This window comes from Protopterus annectens, chromosome 16.part0 (genome assembly GCF_019279795.1).
Source record: "Protopterus annectens isolate FY-2018-M chromosome 16.part0, PAN1.0, whole genome shotgun sequence".
Classification (NCBI taxonomy): Eukaryota; Metazoa; Chordata; order Ceratodontiformes; family Protopteridae; genus Protopterus; species Protopterus annectens.
The window spans coordinates 881316851-881334812 of record NC_056750.1 but is presented as its reverse complement, the minus strand read 5'-3'; the positions used below and the strand labels follow the sequence as shown (position 1 = coordinate 881334812).

The window sequence follows — 17962 nt, the reverse complement described above, 5'->3', positions numbered from 1 at the left end:
TGATTTCACTTATTGGAACCCCTGTAAACCTATCTTCTGATGTCCCCTTCCTATGGTCCTGTGCTCATTGCTCTGATACTTTTCATTTAGTATCAACTCCCTGGAAAATAAAGGAAAAATTAAGAAAACGATTACCTACTGTGTTCCATATAATCAATAATTTATTCTGTTTTTCCTGGCAGGATGGAAAACAGCCCTTTGGAATAATAAATCTTATAGGGTTCTCCTTACAGATACAGATTAAGAAGGGGTCTGAAAAAGTATTAGATGAAGATGACGACCTAGAAATCAAATGCATTATAGGACCATGCCCTCTGAATCTAATAAGGACAATTCACAAAAATGCAGCAAAATAACTTCTGAAGTCCCTGGTCATTTAGAATACAAGGTTCTGTTTTTTCTTCTGTCAAGGTGCTACAGTCAACCGTAGTATAGCTACAGATTTTTTAAACAGCTGGGGACATTTCAATTTATTTACATCTAGAAAGCAAATCAAAAAGTAGTATAATTAAACACCAAATATACAAATGGTTCGAAAGTTATCAAAGGTACTATTATTCAAGAGACCATTGAAAAGAAAATGTTAAAAAGGAGGCAAAGAAAAAAGTATCTTCCTTTCCCAGGAGAATTTTCTCTCATTCTCAAACAAGGACAGCAGTAAAGACCAACCTTGCATTTCTTCTGTCTTGAAAAGCAGCTTCCTTCATAAGAGCCCAGAATGTTGAAACTCCAGAGCTTCAGTCATTTGACACAAAAAGGGAACCGGTGACTTTGTAAAATTGGACACCTTAGTATGCATCCTTCAAATACAAATCTTTTGGGAGATTTTTTGCAGTTTCAATTAGAGCAGGAATGTTACTTGTTTTCCCATTTCACACTAGGTGTTAACTGTAGGCAGGCGAGTTCCAAATGCTTGCCCCTGCTCCTATGTTACAGGACATTCATATCTACTCGGTACATGGATGACTGTTTAGTTCACACATTTATTCAAACCAACAACTACGGTACATGGATGACTGTTTAGTTCACACATTCATTTAGGGTTACCACCTGTCCCACTTTGTGAGGGACAGTCCCTCTTTGGGCAGTTGTGTCCTGCGAAATAACTGAAAAATGGCAGATGTCCTGAGATTTTTGTACGGAAATATTTCCTAAGTTTTCTTTCATAGTTTCATAAAACAGTTATTTTTTATCTGAAACACCTAAATGTTATATGAAATAGCATAAGCAACTCAAATGCTACATGAATAAGCTTTTATTTTTGCAAACAGGTGAAGTTCTATCCTTTGTACTGGTCATGGGTATGTTTTGTCCTGCAAATCTGACATTTCTACAGAAAATGTCCCACTTTGAGCATTTGAAAAGGTGGTAACCCTACATTCATTCAAAGGAGCAACTACAGAATCATCTGATACTGTCACTTACATGTTTGTATTCACTAGGCTTTACAGAGCAACAAGGAAATTAGATCTTAGCCCATCTTAACAGGAAGTGTTAAATGGGAGCTCTTTAGACACAGCTGAAGAATAACATTTTTTTTACTATAAAACAGACCTTGTCTTGTAGAAGATCAGTTTGCTTTACTTTATTGCAGCCACATCTCTTTTGATACGAAAAACATTTTCTACATTCTGAGTCATATGGTGCCCAGAGTCATGGTAGTACCTCTCAACCTCTTGGAGCAAGAAATCTGGACAAAGCCATTAAAAAAGTGGGACAGAGGCCAAAAAATAGGAACATGTTTTAAATATTGCTCTTACAAACTTAGAAAGTTGATAGAATAACAGGTTTTGAAGTCTGAAACTCAAAAGTCTGTCATTATTTTCTAACTTAAGTCTTTAATGATGTCACTAATTTGCAGAAAAACACAATTTTTATGAAAAACAGACCAAAAATACAAGGCAAAAACCTGGACATTCTGCGAAAATGTGTACAGTTGAGAAGTATGGACAGTTGGAAGAACTGCACTTTAATAGGTATAAAGACACAAACAGGGATGCAGAAGGTGGATAAAAGTGAGGGACTGCAGTGGAAAGGTCTTACCTTTACATCATTAGAAACCATAAAGTGGACTGAAGGCAATTTTACAGTAACAGACAAGCTGCACATGCAGCTCACTGAACAGGAATAACAAATATGGTATCAGTGTACAGGGGAAAGGAGGGGAAAACAGATATAGACCGGTGTATAGGGGAAAGGAGGAGAAAATCCTAGACATGGTACCAGTGTACAGGGGAAAGGAGGGGAAAATCCCAGACATGGTACCAGTGTACAGGGGAAAGGAGGGGGAAAATCCTAGACAAGGTACCAGTGTACAGGGGAAGGGAGGGGAAAACAAACACGGTACCAGTGTACATTGGAAATGAAGGGAAAACATACATGGTACCAGTGTACAGAGGAAAGGAGGGTAAAATCACAGACATGGTACTGGTGTACAGGGGAAAGGAGGGGAAAACAAACATGGTACCAGTGTACAGGGGAAAGAAGAGAAAAATCACATACATGGTACAAGTGAACAGGGGAAACGTGGGGAAAATCCTGACATTGAACCAATTTACAGGAGAAAGGAGGGGAAAATCCCAGGCATGATACCGCTGTACAGGGGAAAGGAGGGGAAATCACAGAATGGTACCAGTGTCCAGGGGAATGGAGAGAAAAATCTCAGACATTGTACCAGTGCACAGGGAAAACTAGAAACAAATCCCAGACATGGTACCAGTGCACAGGGAAAACTAGAAACAAATCCCAGGCATGGCACCAGTGTACAGGGGAGACTAGAAACAAATCCCAGGCATGTTACAAGTGCACAAAGGAAACTAGAAACAAATCCCAGACATGGTACCAGTGTACAGGGGAAACTAGAAACAAATCCCAGACATGGTACCAGTGTACAGGGGAAACTAGAAACAAATCCCAGACATGGTACCATTGTGCGTACAGGCGTAAAAACAAATCCTGCAGACATGCGCGGTACCAGTGAACAGGAGAAACTAGGAAATGGTAAAATCCCAGACATGGTACCAGTGTACAGGTGGGGAAAACTAGAAACAAATCACAGACATGGTACCAAAGTGTACAGGGGAAAACTAGAAACAAATCCCCAGGTGACACATGGTATCAGTGTACAGGGAAACTAGAAACAAATCCCAGACATGGAACTAGTGGCCAAAAGGAAAGGAGAGAAAACACTGACATGGTAAATTAGTGTATGGGGGGAACTAAAGAAACAAATCCCTGTACATGGTGTACCAGTGTACAGGAAAGGCTACTTCAGGAAACAAATACCACACATGGTAGCAGTGTACAGGGGAAACTAGACACAAATCCAAGACATGGTACCAGTGTAACAGGAAACTAGAAACAAACCCGTGACATGGTACTGCAGTGTACAGGGAAACTAGAAGCACCAAATCCAGACATGGTACCAGTGCACAGGGGAAATTAGAAACAAATCACAGACATGGTACCAGTGTACAGGGGAAACTAGAAACAAATCCCAGACATGGCACCAGTGTACAGGGGAAATCAGAAACAAATCCCAGACATGGTACCAGTGTACAGGAGAAACTAGAAACAAATCCCAGACATGGTACCAGTGCACAGGGGAAACTAGAAACAAATCACAGACATGGTACCAGTGTACAGGGGGAAAGGAGAGAAAAATACCAGACATGGTACCAGTGTACAGAGGCTACTAGAAACAAATACCAGACATGGTACCAGTGTACAGGGGAAACTGGAAACAAATCCCAGACATGGTACCAGTGTACAGAGGCTACTAGAAACAAATACCAGACATGGTACCAGTGTACAGGGGAAACTGGAAACAAATCCCAGACATGGTACCAGTGTACAGGGGAAACTAGAAACAAATCCAGGCATGGTACCAGTGCACAGGGGAAATTAGAAACAAATCACAGACATGGTACCAGTGTACAGGGGAAACTAGAAACAAATCACAGATATGGTACCAGTGTACAGGGGCTACTAGAAACAAATCCCAGACATGGTACCAGTGTACAGGGGCTACTAGAAACAAATACCAGACATGGTACCAGTGTACAGGGGAAACTAGAAACAAATCCCAGACATGGTACCAGTGTACAGGAGAAACTAGAAACAAATCCCAGACATGGTACCGGTACACAGGGGAAATTAGAAACAAATCACAGACATGGTACCAGTGTACAGGGAGAAAAGAGAGAAAAATACCAGACATGGTACCAGTGTACAGAGAAAAGTAGAGAAACATCCGAAACATGACTCGGACAATGGAACAACAGAGATGTCTGAACACTATGTTAGTGAACACTATGCCTGCTTTGGAAATACATAATATATGACAATGAGCCAAGTACTAAGCACAACAACTGACAGTGCTTTACAGTGCAGTTACTGAGGTGTGCCAGTTATACAAGATGTCATTGCTCTGCCCAATGACAAAGGGGCAATCAAAAAGTGCTACTGCCCAAGTTAAGAACCTGTTCCTAAGCCAATAATGCCATCTCTAAAGACATATATATTCCCAGTATATGTAGCAGGTCACCTTTACATATGAATACAGATGAGAATATACACTTTTTATATGGCATTCCCCTGACACAGTGTATGTATAGCAATAACATCTGTTGCAACAACCTCACAACAGAAATACTAAAACATCCCATAACTCCGCTGATGCTACTCGCTTGTGCATAGATACCTTTTGTACCAATATGACAATGTGGACTTTAATTTCTGTTGTCTGAACAGTCCAATAGACTATGAAATGTAACATAAAGCAGTGATGTCCATCATGGAATTCTGAGCTGTAAACAGATGGCTACATGGAGATTTGCTGAAATGTGCATTCCCACTCCTGGCTGGTTCTGCATGGAATGTTGTGCAGCTCTGTCCTTGAAGATGGATACCAGTCAGCCTGTCTCTGCATGAAGTGGTGTGAGCAGAATTCCTGGAGTAAAAATATAGCAGTGAAGTACAAAGCACAAACATTGCAAGCAACAACTCACTGAGATCCAAACATCGAAATGTCTGCAAATTTGCATAGCCCTGTATATAAGGGTACACAGGCTGCTGTGTTGTACAACCTTTTCCCTTACTGTTTCCATTTCGCTCAGCACTGATATGGCAGTAATGAATGGCAAGAGTAAAACCACCTGCCTCTAAGTTATGCATCTTTTCTCATCTCTGTCCTTGTTCCATACTGCTGTCACTACTACTGAAATGTTACAGCAAAGGTTGCCAGGCACCACAATGGGGTCTTACTATGACAAGTCACTCATGGTACTATGTATACGTTAGGGTGTGCTTTTGCCATATAGATTTCGTCCAAGGACTCAAAGTCCCTTGTACAAGCAGAGTGCAGGCAGCTATGCTGCACACACTTTCTGTACATATCCCATCAGTGTGCCTTAGATCCTTTTGTGCAGGACACATTGTGGTTTCCATGATGTGCACCCTGCCAAGCAGATGACAATGCTTCTGCCTTGTTCTACCACTCCCAGATTGGACACATCTCTTTTGGGATGCTGAAATTTGTAGCATTTTAGACTTAACATACACAACAGTTTGTGCATGTCTTCCAAACAACAAACTGCATACAGAAAAGCATGGCAATTCTGCAAAAATCATATGTAGCTATCGTGCAGCAGCCAATAAATCATCTGCCCTGAATCTCATACAAAAGGAAAGTGTGTGTCTAGGATTCTGTCTGTACTGATCCCCAATAGCTCTTTACTATATTTTTTAAGTAATATATAAATCAGTCATGGAAAACTTTAAATCAGCTAAGCCTGAACAAGCAAAGCACAACATAAGAGAGCCATATGTTTACTTTACACAAAGACATTTGTCCCAGTGATTTTGACTGATTCTCCTTTCTTCTAGAATTATATTATAATACAATATATTTATAAAAGTTGTTGTTTTGTTTTTCTTTCGACTTTTCCTGGTTAGGGGTCGCCACAGCGGAACTCCGGTCCGCTAATGATTGGGCAGTCGATTTTTATGGTGCCGAGGTGCCAGCCCAATGCCCAACCTTTCAACGGTTGCACTTCCTATTCACGCATAGTCTTTCGAACACCACTGACCGCGCGGGAGGACATGGTAGAGTCCACACAGAAGGCGCCTCCAGCCAAGAATCGAACGGGAGAACCTCTTGCTGTAAGGCGCTTAATAACGCTAAATATCACTGCACCACTGCGCTTCTAACATATTTATAAAAGTCTTATACATAATTCGCTGGAAGACCCACCAGAGGAGATGCCATGACAAAATTGAAGGTAAGTTTACAATGGTAGAACCAAAGTTTATCTTATGGGTAGAAGGATATAAAGCCAAGGTCAGCAGCTTTAAGCCCCTGAGTACTTTTATATACTTTGTAAAATAAACAGATCTCCAAGTAATATCCAAAGCCCTGCATGAAGCTTGTTCCTTCAGGTGAGAAAGGAGCTTATGCTCCAAAGGTGCTGTCTGCGGGTGGTAGAGGACAGGTTTGGTTCCAGGTGGGTGGTGTTCTGTTCATTATCACTACATGCAAGACAGAGCTGTTCATCTGAGAGCCTAATCAGTGACTAAAGAAGATGTCACGCGGGATAACATGCAGGATCTGTAGCTACTTCAGTCACATATGTAACTAATAACCACTTATTTATTATTTTTATTTTACAGTTTATTTACCAGGATAGTCCATTAGTTAACAAGACCATTTTTTAATGTCATGATAAAAGCCCATGAACAACAATAGAATACTTAAGACACTGTATTTACATTTATGTAATACTATTGAAGAACAATGGTTTTCATTTTAATTATTTTTTTCTAAAAGTATCTATACATTTCATTTACATCATTTAGAAAATGTCAACAAAACACACCTGCTTTTTTCCCACTTTTCTGAGATTAAAAAGTTCAGTTACAGGCTTCTGCTGTTCTTGAACTTCGTTTGTAAGTTTCTGTGAGGCCATTTTTTGCTTAAGCAAGGAAAGTCTCTGTTGATCAGTGGCAGTGTGAAAAACATTACAGCCGGGTATGCCCCTGTGGGAGTGGTTACTGACTTGAAACTGTAGTTTTATTGGCCATTCTGGGTCAATTCCAAACTCCTTCATCTTCCTCTCTAAAACCCTTCTTCCTCGCGGGTTTTATGATTTTTGAGCATACGCTAAACAGCGGCAGTCAGCCTAATTGGGGTTTCTAAACTATTCCTGGCTCCACAAAGTTCGCTCTTCACTTTTCCCTTAGAACTGCCTCTATCTCTCAATTTAAACACCATATTCTCATTCTAAGGCCCTTGAGTGTGTAGCCCTAAACAGTAAATGCAATTAAAACTCTAGAAAATTAGCAATTTTAAACTTTTTAAATAAAGCAAGCCAAGTGCACATCTGAAAAACGAATTAAGAGGCAGCAATACAGTAGAATAAGTAGCTAGTCTACATATACAGAAAAGTCTATACATACAGAAAAGCACCTAAAACATACTAAAACAATTCAGATGCAGTGCAACTTGGGGCACTTGAGTTGTAGCAATATTAAGGCAAATACAGTTTTAATAAATGCACCAAAATATACTCTATTGTTCCAAAATGTTTGAGAAGCACAGTCAGAACACAAGAAGATTCAGGCAATTTTGAAACTAAGTGGGTTGGCCTTCTTGGATGTTGTCTCTGTATTAGGTAGAAGGAGCTAATGACACTAGACTGGGAGGAGTGTCCCAGATCAAATTTACAGTAGGGGTGGTCAACTGCAAAGCCACCAAGTATATCAGCAAGACACCACCAGGGAGGGAGGGCGAGGTACAATACTAAAGCTACTAGCCTACACTCTTTTAGACAGTAAACACTACAGAAATGTTTGTCACAGCAGAACAGCAGTGAGCCATAAAATGAAAGTTTTTAAACAGATAAAGGAGCAAGGAAACTCTACAGAATGCTTTTAAGTGCAAACAAATCAGTTATATGATACACTCCTTGGCAGGAAATCAGAACAAACAAATAGGTGCTTAACAAGTACAGCACATTTCCTGTTAATACCTTTCACACAGTGAAACTAGCTATAAAGGTTTACAAACAGTGTGACAGTAAAACAATTATTTCTCAGGCCCTGTAAGGCAGACAATTTTAGTTTAACCGTGCAGATTAGTTAATTGCAATAAAATATAGTAAAAAGTATGCAGCAGGCAATAAAAAGGGCTATATATAAATTGCTAGAATCAATAACCAGTATAAATAAGCCAAAAAAGGATACTTATCATTATATATCTCAGACCAGAGTTGTAGTGAATGCCCCTCCTCCACTCGGCTCAGTGTGTATAGACTAATAATCAGCCTTTGCAAGTCTTGAACTCAGGACCCCATACATCAAAGCCACAGCAATTTACCACTAAACCATATGAGCTGTCCCACTTTTATTAATGGCTTTGTCAAGATTTCTTGCTCCAAGAGGTTGAGAGGTATGCAGAAACAAATCCCAGACATGGTACAAGTGCACAGGGGAAATTAGAAACAAATTCCAGACATGGTACCAGTATACAAGGGAAAAAGGAGAGAAAAATCCCAGATATGGTATAGGTATACAGAGAAAAGTAGAGAAACATCTGAAACATGACTCGGACAATGGAACAACAGAGTTGCCTGTTAGTGAACACTATGCCTCCTTTGGAAATACATAATATATGACAATACGTCAAGTACTAAGCACAACAACTGACAGTGTCTTACAGTGCAGTCACTGAGGTGTGCCAGTTATACAAGATGTCATTGCTCAGCCCAATGACAGGGGGCAATAAAAATGCTACTGCCCAAGCAGAACCTGTTCCTAAGCCAATAATGCCATCTCTAAAGACATAAGGCATTCCCAGCATATGTAGCAGGTCACCTTTACATATGAATACAGATGAGAATATACACTTTTATATGGCATTCCCTGACACAGTGTATGTGCACACATCTGTTGCAACAACCTCACAACAGAAATACTAAAACATCCCATAACCTGCTGATGCTACTGCTTGTGCATAGATACTCTTGTACCAACATGACAATGCGGACTTTAATTTCTGTTGTCTGAACAGTCCAATAGGACTATGAAATGTAACATAGCAGTGATGTCCATCATGGAATTCTGAGCTGTAAACAGATGTACATGGAGATTTGCTGAAATGTGCATTCCACTCCTGGCTGGTTCTGCATGGAATGTTGTGCAGCTCTGTCCTTGAAGATGGATACCAGTCAGCCTGTCTCTGCATGAAGTGGTGTGAGCAGAATTCCTGGAGTAAAATATAGCAGTGAAGTACAAAGACAAACACAAGCAACAACTCACTGAGATCCAAACACGTAAATGTCTGCACTGCATAGCCCTGTATATAAGTGGGTACACAGGCTGCTGTGCTGTACAACCTTTCCCTACTGTTTCCCCATTTCCTCAGCACTGATAGCAGTAATGAATGGCAAGAGTAAACCACCTGCCTCTAAGTTATGCATCTTTTTCTATCTCTGTCCTGTTCATACTGCTATCACTACTACTGAAACAAAGGCAGCAAAGGTTGCCATGCACCACAACAATGGGGTCTTACTATGACAAGTCACTCATGGTACTATGTATACGCAGGGTGTGCTTTTGCCATATAGATTGTCCAAGGACTCAAAGTCCCTTGTACAAGCAGAGTGCAGGGGCAGCTATGCTGCACACACTTTCTGTACATATCCCATCAGTGTGCTCAGACCTTTTTGTGCAGGACACAGGTTTCCATGATGTGCACCCTGCCAAGAGATGACAATGCTTCTGCCTTGTTCTACCACCCCAGATTGGACACATTCTTTGGGATGCTGAAATGTGTAGCATTTTAGACTTAACATACACAACACTTTGTGCATTTCTTCCAATCAACAAACTGCATACAGAAAAGCATGCAATTCTGCAAAAAATCATGTAGCCATCGGTGCAGCAGCCAATAAATCATCTGCCCTGAATCTCATACAAAAGGAAGTGTGTGTCTAGGATTCTGTCTGTACTGATCCCCAATAGCTCTAATATTTTTTTAAGTAATATATAAATCAGTCATGGGAAAAACTTAAATCAGCCAAGCCTGAACAAGCAAAGCACAACATAAAGAGTTTTATGTTTTACTTCCTTACACAAAGACATTTGTCCCAGTGATTTTGACTGATTCTCCTTTCTTCTAGAATTATATTATAATACAATATATTTATAAAAGTTGTTGTTTTGTTTTTCTTTCGACTTTTCCTGGTTAGGGGTCGCCACAGCGGAACTCCGGTCCGCTAATGATTGGCAGTCGATTTTTATGGTGCCGAGGTGCCAGCCCAATGCCCAACCTTCAACGAAGGCACGCCCATTCACGCATGTCTTTCGAACACCACTCGACTGCGGGGAGGACATGCAGAGTCCACACAGAAGGCGCTCCAGCCAAGAATCGAACGGGAGAACCTCTTGCTGTAAGGCGACAACGCTAACACTGCACCACTGCGGCTTCTAACATATTTATAAAAGTCTTATAGATAATTCGGCTGAAGACCCAACAGAGGATACGATGACAAAATTGAAGGTAAGTTTACAATGGTAGAACTAAAGTTTATCTATGGCAGAAGGATATAAAGTTGCCAGTCAGCAGCTTTAAGCCCCTGAGTACTTTTATATACTTTGTAAAATAAACAGACTTCCAAGTAATATCCAAAGCTCCTGCATGAAGCTTGTTCCTTCAGGTGAGAAAGGAGTTTATGTCTAAAGGTGCTGCTGTCTGGTGGGTGGTAGAGGACAGTAGGGAGCTGGTTCCAGGTGGGTGAAACAAAACATTATCACTACATGCAAGACAGAGTTGTCTACATCTGAGAGCCTAATCAGTGACTAAAGAAGATGTCACGTGGATAACATGCAGGATCTGTAGCGCCTTGTGTCACATATGTAACGCAGACACCACTTATTTATTATTTTTATTTTACAGTTTATTTACCAGGATAGTCCATTGGGCCAACAAGACCCCATTTTTAATGGGTCACAGGGATAAAAGCTCCATGAACAACAATAGAATACGAAGACACTGTATTTACATTTATGTAATACTATTGAAGAACAATGGTTTTCATTTTTTTAATTATTTTTTTTCTAAAAAGTATCTATACATTTCATTTACATCACATTTAGAAAATGTCAACAAAACACAATCTTGCTTTTTTCCCACTTTTCTGAGATTTAAAAAAGTTCAGTTACAGGCTTGCTGTTCTTGAACTGTTTGTAAGTTTCTGTGAGGCCATTTTTTGCTTGGGCTAAAGGAAAGTCTCTCTGTTGATCAGTGGCAGTGAAAAACATTGAGCAGCCTGCATGCCCCTGTGGGAGTGGTTACTGACTTGAAACTGTAGTTTTATTGGCCATTCTGGGTCAATTCCAAAACTCCTTCATCTTCCTCTCTTAAAACCCTCTTTTCCGTGGTTTTGCGCATTTTTGAGCATAGCGCAACAGCGGGCAGCGCCGCCTAATTGGGTTTAAACTATTCCTGGCTCCACAAAGTCTGCTCTTCACTTTTCCCTTAGAACTGCTCTATCTCTCAATTTAAACACCATATTCTCATTCTAAGGCCCTTCACTGGTCCAATTAAGTAATCCTACAAGTTAGCACTATTAAACCATAAGCACTACTTACTCTTATACTCTCTACGATTACCCTGTCCTCTATTGGTCCGTCTTAAATTCAGTTTCCCTATTACTCTAGCATGTCCAAAGGTCAGTCAATGGTTTCCTCTCCAGTCCAGCTGGTGAATCAGGGAATTTTGAGGCAATGTTACAACTGTCTCATGTACATGGACAACCCTCTCCTCCTCCAAACAGGTTCAAATATATGTGAGAAATGCAACTATTTAGCCAAACTGGAGGCTGAGCTCTCTCATCTCAAAACTGGTGTAACCAGTCAAGGAGGAGAAGGTAACCTCACACAACACAATCCCAGTATCACATAGTCCCACCACATCAGCGAACTAAACACATAAATACACAAAAACATACTCGGAGGCTCTAAATAAAAATCTACCTAAGCAACAGAGACCTCCAAAGCAGACATCCAAGCAAACGCTACCTCAAAACAAAACACACACAACACATAACCCACAAAGTCAGTGTGCCAAGCAGCCACAGCCCTTAAGGCTGAATAACACACCTGATACTCTTGTTATAGGTGACTCTATTGTCAGACACACTGACGTCCCGCTCACCAGGCTGAATAAAGAGAAGGTCACAGTGAGCTGCCTGTCAGGTGCTAGGATCCGACACATAACACAAGCACTCAGGTCACTCCAAAGCAAATACAAATATGACTCAGTCATTGTACATGCTGGTGTGAATGACCTGAGACGTACCTCCCTGGACTACATGAAAAGAGACATAGAGGAGCTCTCTGACCATGTAGCCCAGGCTGGTATGAACCTGACCTTGAGCAGCATCTTACCCTCACCTAGAATGATGCCACAGTACAAAGACAAAATGATCGATTTTAACAATTGGCTAAAATTTTCTGTCAGCCTGGGATGACATGCTCGACAAGCCACGTTGCTTCGCTAGGGACGGCTTGCACCTGTCACCACTGGGCTTTCGGATATTGGCAAAGGCTCTTGCCACCCCCATAGTGCCTTTTTTAGGCAAGGCTCAAAAGTCAAACCCACCCCCATAGACAGCACAAGGAACAAGAAACTAAGGGTAATGCTGCTAAACGCCAGAAGTCTTAACCTCAAGATGCACGCACTCGAAGCTCTCCTCAGTATGGAGAACATCAATATCTGTGCAGTGACAGAAACCTGGTTCAAGGCTCCAGAGAGCACCCCAGCACTACCAGGCTATACCTCATATCATGCTTTTCGGCCCCAAAACCCGGACCGAACCACAAAAGGAGGGGGAGTTTCCATATTTATCAAGGATATCCACACCTCCAGGTTAGTGGCATTGCACAAAGTATCGGAGACCATCCATGTGCAACTAACAGTGGGCAAGACTGCTTTTCAGTTTATAGCATCCAACAGACCACCCTCTCAAAGTCAGGAATCCCATTCCGCTTTCCTGAAAACACTGGAGAACATTAAGATCTCTCCGAACACCATTATATTGGGCGACTTCAACTACCCAAACATTGACTGGAAGCACTAATCAAGCCCCAGCACCTTAGCCCAAAGGTTCCTGGAATTTATAAACTCAAATGCTATGGAACAACTAGTCACCACTCCCACAAGAGGGGACAACATACTAGACCTGATCATTACCAACATGGGGACTCTATGCTCAACACCAGAAGTATATCCCTCATTGGTAAGATCAGACCATAAATTAATTTCACTGGATGTCCATATCCCGACCCCACCCCCAGCCCAGAAAACCACAGTGAAAAACTTCTCAAAAGCGAACTTCTCACTTCTCAAAACCGAAGTGGAATCCTTCAAGGCCCCAGGGCCAGTGGAAACTACAGCCCAAACTGCAAATCCTATATAAATGCATTCTACGGACATCTCCAAGAATGCATGGATCATGCTATCCCAAACAAAACCAAGACCCAATCATCCAAAGGCAGGCGTCCAGTCTCGTGGATGCCTGCCATAAATAAACTGTACAACAGAAGGAGGAAGCTACTACATGACAGAGCAAAATCCCTAATAGGGAAGGCATCTACGATCAGTACTAGCAAAAAATTACGATCCCTCATAAAATCCTCCAAGGCCAGCTTCGAAAGAAAAATTGCACAGGACACCAAAGACAATCATAAGGCTTTTTTCAGTTATGTTAGAAACCTGGGATGCAACTCCCAGACTTGTTCTGAGTTGATTCTAAACGACAAAAAATACAATGAACCCACAGACATCGCCAATATCCTGGAAGACAGGTTCAGTGCAAACTTCTCCACCCCCCCCCAAAAGAGCAAGTATCTATCCCGGCAGAGGGCTGCCTCCCAAACATCTCTGATGCTCAGGTGAAGGCTGCCCTCTCCAAAGCAAAAAACACTGCTTCCATGGGACCAGATGGCGTCCCAGGTTGTGTCCTACATGAACTACAAGAGGAACTAATCCCTCAAATAAAACAGCTATACAATCTCAGCCTCACTACAGGACATGTGCCCACAGAATGGCGTACAGCAACAGTGGTCCCACTCCACAAAGGTGGAGCCTCTACGGACCCTGGAAACTATCGCCCCATAAGCCTGACTAGCTTAGTCTGCAAGGCTATGGAGAGGATCATCATGGAGCTCATAAACAAAGACATTGGGGACCTACAGACACTAGATCCTACCCAGTTTGGCTTTGTCAAGGGCAGATCCTGCCTTTTGAACCTGGTTGACGTCTTTGAAACAGTCGCCAAAGCCATAGATGAAGGGAAGGTAGTCCACACAGCCTATCTGGACCTTGCAAAGGCATTTGACACAACACCCCACTCGGGCATCATACATAAGCTATCCAGCTTAAATATAAACCCCTATGTCACAAGATGGGTCGCAAACTGGCTCAAAGACAGAACCCACAGAGTGAGAGTTGCTGGAGCCATGTCAGACTCGAAACCGGTCACAAGTGGCATCCCACAGGGTTCTTTCCTGGGACCACTCTTGTTCGGTATATACTTTTCCGAGGTACAGGCAAACGTGGGAGGACTATGGCTCACCAAGTTCGCAGATGACTGCAAACTGGGTGCCATAATCAACTCTCCAGCTGACACAAACATCCTTCAAAAAGGTCTCACAGAGACAGATAACTGGTGCCAGCGCCATGGTTTAAAGCTAAATGCCAAAAAATGTAGTCATACCCTTTGGCAAAAACAATGTGCCCACAAATTACCACATAGGCAGAAACCCATTAAGTACAGAGAAATTTATTAGGGACCTGGGGACCCAAGTTGATAGCAATCTCTCCTTTGAAAACCACATTGCCAAAGTGGTTAGAAAGACCTTCTACATAGCCCACCTCATCACAAAGGGTTTCACATCTAGATCAAGAGAGGTAATCGTGCCCCTTTATTCATTCCTCATCAGGCCCATCATAGAATACAATGCCCCTTTTGGGATGTACCTTACCCGACACCTACAGCAATTAGAAAGACCCCAAAAGTATCTCACCAAAAGGATCAAGGGTCTCAAACAGATGCCATATGCTGCTCGGTTAAAAAAACTCCAGCTCTACTCAGTTGCATACCGCCTACTTCGAGGCGATCTATGCCTGACATACAAAGCTATGTCAAATCCAGAATTAATGGACATGCTCCACCTCAGTAAATCTAAATCCCTTAGAGCCACACGCTCGAGGGACTTGAACCTCAGCACAGAAATAAATAGAACTTGCTGGAGGGACAGGTTCATAACCCAGAGGCTCCCTTCGCTCTGGAATAGAATTCCAGTTCATGTGAGGCAGAGCACTTCGCTGAATCTCTTCAAGAAGAATCTCGATAAGTGGATGGGGGATCGTAGGTTTGTCCCAGGGATTACTCCCGTGTCACTATTAGACAGAGGCACAGTAAACTAAACCTTAAAAAGGGCACAGTATACTCAAATCAAGGGGTGGCGTAAGCCATACAGAATCGGGCTAGGCTTATAATTGCCCCAGGGCAGATAGCCTAGTATGAACCTATGAACCTATGAAATAACTATACCTACAACTAGCATAACTATGTACAGCGAATACAAAGTGTGTCATCTTTATCTCAGAAATGCCAGCATGGAAATGAATGTCAGTACTGTATTGACTGTTACCCCAAAACACCTTGTGACTGGGGTTGCTGCATCTCTCCAGCATGGATATGAATGTCACTACTGTACTGACTGTTACCCTACAACACCTTGTGCCCAGGGTGGCTGCCTCTCTTCTTCCCACCCCGGCATGTTCAAGCATGGCACAGCGCCTTTCTATTCTAAAGCTAGGATTATTCAGTAGAATAACTTTATATTTGTCTGGCAAGATACTGCTGTTGGGAATCCATGTTGTCTTGAATCAGAATGGGCCCCCTGCTGAAATGTCACCCTCTCAAAATGCCGAGTGCAAACAAGCCAAAAAAAGACTGAAAATACAGGAGAGAAGCGAATCCCAAAAATTGCTCTTCTCTTTTAAACTTCTTTTTCAAGGGGGCAAGCCCCTCTTGCATTCCCCATGTGAGGGGCAAGCTCCCCACACCCCCAGACATATATACCAACTCCAAAACTGCCAGACCTTGGAAAAAAAAGGAATACTCAGAGAAATGGTATCTCAGACTTTGTATATAGAAGTCTGATCTTTTGGCCATTAAGTCTCTGTTTTACAGGACTCACTCTAGGGGGTCCTGACATCAAATGGTTACAGAAAAGGACCCACTGAAACTTTTGCACCAATAAGAACCCCTGACCTTTTCTCACTACCTAACCAATGTTACACTTAAACTAACCTAACAGCAAACATCTGCACTGGGAACAGCTACTGTACTCACACCAAAAGTTTTTCTCATCACCTGAAAACACAATTGACAGAAGTTAATAGCACACATTCTCTAAACTACAAGACTGTGTCTGAAAATACAGAACTTTATGTAAGCATCCGCTACTCATTAACAAAAAAAAAATAACTATGAAACATACACGTCTTAGCCTGAAAAACAGGAAGAAAGGTTACAATTCCAGCCTGCATCCCAATCAGTGAAACTGTTACATCATGAAGTGCCCCTTACCTTATACACATGGAGTGCTTCATGCAGGAACAGAAAACTGTGTCTGGAATGTCTGGGAACACAAAGGACACACATAAATGCCTCATCCTCCTGGCAAAACAACTCCAGTCTCTTTCTGTGCTCACCACAGCACTGCTCTGTTCTCGCATTTATAGCACACCGATTCTGCATCTCTTCTTTCTGTCTGAAGTCCGTTTCCTGTCCTATGTGCTCCAACTTCAAACCCTGAGATCTTAAAAGTGCATGCGTCAGCATTCAATTTGCTCAGGTCTTTTTGCTGGGAAGATCCTGTCTAAATTTAGGAAAAGAAGGCTTTGCTGCATTATTTCAAACTCTGTCAGTTTAGGCCCTGTAGAACTGGTATCTACAGCACAGAGTTAACACAGATCTAGAGAAATGAATAAACTACAGCATTAAACTCACAACCTACATTCAGACACAACAATGGGCTTTTTTTTCCTAGTTTCATTTTAAGAGCACAGGAAGTAGAACTTGTCAGTAAATGACCACCTACATTTAAAGGGGCAATGTTGTCTTAAGCATTCAGAAATCTTATTTTATACCTGAAAGTGAATATTTTCCCCTTTAAGCACTTTTTTTTAAATTTTAGTGTTCTGACTGATTAACAATTCATCAGCAAATTCTGACTCAGATGATAATTCAATTGGATATATTAAGGGATTTTGATTATATGAAAAAAAGCTAAACTTCTCAAGCCAAACCTTTAATCATTTCATCTCTTCTGTCCTAGTAATGAATGTGCTCCTCTTTCATCTGTTTTTATTTATTTACACACTGATTACAATGTGGGTGGGTTGGTAGTACAGGCAACTTTTATCTTTTTTTTCTTCATTTTTTTATTGCAGAAAGTTCTTTGAATTTAGTAATACCAAGTAAACAAATACTACAATAAAAATAGTAGAAAAACAAAAATAAGTGAAATAGTTTAACATCAAACAGAAACACTATACATTATGCAGACTTCAATCACTTAATGGATAGCTGGACAAAAGGATTGTTTTTCTGTAACCAGTCTTGACTGAGAAAACAAAGACATAACATGTTAAGCATAATAATAAAAGTACATAATAAAGCAGACAAAAGCAACAACGTAACTCAGCAGTTTAATTACTAACTTTAGGCTTCACACTAAGCAAAAGTACAGCTTCAGTGAGAGAAAACTGCATCAGCTACAGTCATTTATTTAAAGAGAGAGTGTCAAAGAGGCAGTTTACCATACACTAGAAACACACCAAAAAACCATCGTGTCTCAGCAGAGGTAAAATCAATTAATTGTATTA

General features: G+C 41.3%; 1 protein-coding gene across 1 annotated transcript in view; it reads right to left on the bottom strand.

Annotated features, from left to right (window-relative positions):
* LOC122790680 (src substrate cortactin-like) overlaps positions 1 to 17092 on the bottom strand; it is a 1120562-nt gene extending 1103470 nt beyond the window's left edge. Inside the window, exon 1 of the mRNA XM_044058203.1 lies at positions 16662 to 17092. Coding sequence (XP_043914138.1) covers positions 16662 to 16916 — 255 coding nt within the window. The 5' untranslated portion in view covers positions 16917 to 17092. The remainder of the gene's footprint in view (positions 1 to 16661) is intronic.
* Positions 17093 to 17962: the final 870 nt, after the last annotated feature.